General features: G+C 52.8%; 1 protein-coding gene across 1 annotated transcript; it reads left to right on the forward strand.

The window, feature by feature from the left end:
* Positions 1-1,832: 1,832 nt before the first annotated feature.
* On the forward strand, positions 1,833-2,979 carry FAM167B (family with sequence similarity 167 member B; the record flags this gene model as incomplete). Its single annotated transcript, XM_084242887.1, has 2 exons — positions 1,833-2,090; positions 2,773-2,979. The coding sequence occupies 2 exons, from the start codon at positions 1,833-1,835 to the stop codon at positions 2,977-2,979; spliced, it is 465 nt and encodes a 154-aa protein (XP_084099013.1).
* Positions 2,980-3,543: the final 564 nt, after the last annotated feature.

Here is a 3,543-nt window from a genome sequence, read left to right on the forward strand (position 1 = left end):
AATAGAAACTTGGAAGTGCCCTATAACAGGAACCAGACATAAAAGAGTACAAATTACAGAATTCCAAATCAGCCACAGCTGGGATGGCAATTCACTAGAAAAGTGAATAATCAGGATCCCATCTCAGGCTGGGGGTGGGGTGGGAGCTGTGAGAGCAACCTGTTTTAATACCCTTCCCAGGTGATTTCTATGCTAAAGTTTGAGACCACTGGAAAGTATATGGAGGCAAACTAATCTCTGCTTTCAGAAATGAGGGTAGTAGGGGCCTCCCTAGTGGCACAGGGCTTAGTCTCAGCTCTACCAAGCTATTGCCAGCCACTGTGGCATGAGTTTGATCCCCGGCCAGGGAGCTACCCACATGGCGCAGCAGACCTCTCCTGTCTCGCCCGCTGCTCCCCTCAACAGTATATTTCAGTTAATCTGCCTATTCTGTTCCCCATTCTGTCTCTGATGAATTCTCTCACCCCCCCCACACCTCTGGCCTGTCACCCCCCAGTTCTTGTATGCATAAATAAATCTTAAGAAAAAAAAATGAGGGTAGTTGTAGGGTGAAAGATTGTCAGGTTTTTCTGCCCTCCCTCCGGTCCTGAATGCATGCCTGATGGCAGGCACCTGGAGTAGGGCATGGGTATATGTAGGTGGGTTCACCTGGGCTGAGAAGGGGCGGTGTGAGCAGAACCAGCAGGAGAGAACCAGCAGGAGGGAAGCACCAGAAGTGAATGAGAGAGAAAGAGAAGCAGAAGAGAGAGAAGGAGACCTCGAGAGAATGCAGAAGAGCCCAGAAAGAGTGAAGATTTGCTGGGAGCTAGGAGGCCTGCCAACCTCCTGGCCCCCTGGCATCCCTGCCTCCCGGTTACTTGGTAAAATCCCAATAAAAACCTGAAAAGCCATGGAGGGCTCTAGGGCTCTCCTCCTTTACCTGTCTGCATAGGATCATAGAGACCCTGCTCTGTGCCTTCCTGCCCTGCTGCTACAGTATTCCCCTTAGGAGAGTAAAGACACACCAGCACAAAGGAAGCTTCCTGAATGCAGGTAGTATTCTGTTGCCTAATCTGGCTGCTGGTTATATAAGTGGTACAACTATAGGTGGGTGCATGTTATATTTTATACAAAGTTTAAAAAGGGGAACTGCTCTGTTTGAGGCCCTGAGAGAGGTATGGAGAGAGAGGTCTAGGAGCCAATTTATAGCTGACAAGACAAGCAGTTTTTAAGGGTTTCCCAAGGGAATCTGGAGTCCCTGTTAATGTAGCTTGAAAGCATCCATCAGTCCCAACAGTCCGTGACTTGTCCAAGGTCTCAGAACCAGCACCAGAATCTAGGGCTCCTGACTCCCAGGTCAGGGCTCTGGATTCTATTCCCTTACCGAAGGGCCAGTGTCATGAGTGAGCACAGGGCAGCTCATCAGCCTCCTATCCCCTCCTCGCTCCCTTAACATGGGTCGTGGGGAGAGGGCCAAGTCTGGTGGAGACAATGCTTTCCTTATCCTGGAGGAACTTCCTTTCTGGAAACTGGGTGTCTCCTTCTGGGCAAAGACAATAAAATTCACTCAAGGGGCCACAGGAACAGGGTTCCTCCTGCCCCCACCCGGATGGGCATCACGTGGCTCCCAGATTAGCAGTCAGGAAAATTCCAGCCCTTGCACACTCAGCCTCCCACACCCATCTACTCACCCAGCCTCCCTGACTCAGCCTCCCTGACCCACCTTTAGCATTCATTGCACACTCCTGGACACACTTCTACCCTTGGATCCTGCCACCGCTCCTGGGCAATATTGCCAACCTTTTCCTAATTTCAGAGCTGCAGCCTTGCCTATCACTCACCCCAAACCCACCATGTCCTTGGGGTCACTGAAATTTCAGGCAGTGGGTGAAGAAGATGAGGACGAGACAGAAGAGAGCCTGGACTGTGTGAAGGCTCTGACGGCTAAGCTGCAACTGCAGACACGGCGGCCCTCATATCTGGAGTGGACAGCCCGGGTCCAGAGCCAGTCCTGGTGCAGGGTCCAAGCCAAACCTGGGCCAGATGGACTTGGGGCCATTTGTGGCTTCAACTCAATGGATTCTGCCCTGGAGTGGCTCCGACAGGAGCTGGTAAGTGTGGCAGGGTGGGCATTTTGCAGAGGGCCTTGGGATCAGTCCTCTTCAGGGTATGGGGAGGGGATGAGAATGGACCCCCCGCCCCCAGCACTTCCCACTCCTGTGGCTGTGTGCTGGAGTTGAGGGCCAGGAATGAATTTCTGTGTATTATTTGGGGGAGCCTTGAAGCTGAAGAAGGATCCCCTCCAAACTTCTCTTGTGGTTCAAGGCACAGAGCTTCTGTCCTTGGAGGTCACCAATTACAGGGAGGAAGACATGGCCTCCCCTACTCTAGGAATTGCTGTACCCCAAAATACAGTGAAGTAGGAAAAGATGCACTGGCCAAGTCTAAAGCAGAATTTGAGGGGCGAGTATTGACTAGGTGACATGTGCCAATATAAAGGTGTCCAGGCTTCATATTGAAGCTTCCACTGAATTGATCTGGAACCCTCCCAACACCCCCGCCCCCCCCCCCCCCCCCCCGCAGACATCCGTATTTGCTTAACAATGGTCCTTAGTTTGGTTTTAGGAACACCAGTTTGAGAGATAGGGAGGGATCTGGTTGCTGTGAGATGGGGTGTGTCGTCCGGCCCCCATGCTCCCCTATTCCAAAAAGACCAGGGAGTTGACCAAACTGCAAGAATGGCCGCAGCGACTCAGGCTGGGCCTGCAGGCTTACGCCCCCTCTCGGCTGCAGCGGGAGATGCAGGCTCAGGACCAGCAGCTGGCGGGACAGCTGCTGAGGCTGCGGGCCCAGCTGCACCGGCTGAAGGTGGACCAAGCCTGTCACTTGCACCAGGAGCTGCTGGACGAGGCGGAAATGGAACTGGAACTGGCCCCGCCACTGCGGCATCTCGGCCTCACCCGCATGAACATCAGCGCCCGGCGCTTCACTCTTTGTTAAGTGGCACCTGCCTGTCTGCTGGGACATTCAGTCATTCACCAACTCTTCCCCAGCCCAGCTGGGAAGGAGGAAGAGAGGGGTACCCCAGAGGTGCCAGCACCTGGGCAGGGAGGAAAAGTTGGTGGGTGGGGCCATCCCTGCTCTCTGGGGGTATAAAGCCCCAGCATCCTGTCCCTACACTGCTGCCCCAGCTGGGGGAGTGGTTTGGCAAAGGGGAGCATGAGAAGAAGGGGAGGAGCACAAAGTCCCAGACTCCTCAATAAATGCCCTCTCTGCTTCCCATCGAGGCCTCTGTAGTCAGTTCTTCAGGCTCAATCTTGCTGCATGTCACCTGCTTGATGCCCCTCATGGAAGGCGACTTAGGTAAAAGGGCTGATGACAAATGCAGGATCTTCAAAACCATCTCTACCATTAATTTCTATTCATCCTTGAGGAGGTCTCTTAACCCTGAATCTTTCTTTATGGAAATGCTAATTCTCCACAAGTATTTGGATATGTCCTTTTTTTTTTTTTTTAAGATTTATTTATTTATAAAAGAGCCGGGGTACAGGCCAGGCCCTGGAT

This window comes from Talpa europaea (assembly GCF_964194135.1).
Source record: "Talpa europaea genome assembly, chromosome: 9".
Taxonomy (NCBI): domain Eukaryota; kingdom Metazoa; phylum Chordata; class Mammalia; order Eulipotyphla; family Talpidae; genus Talpa; species Talpa europaea.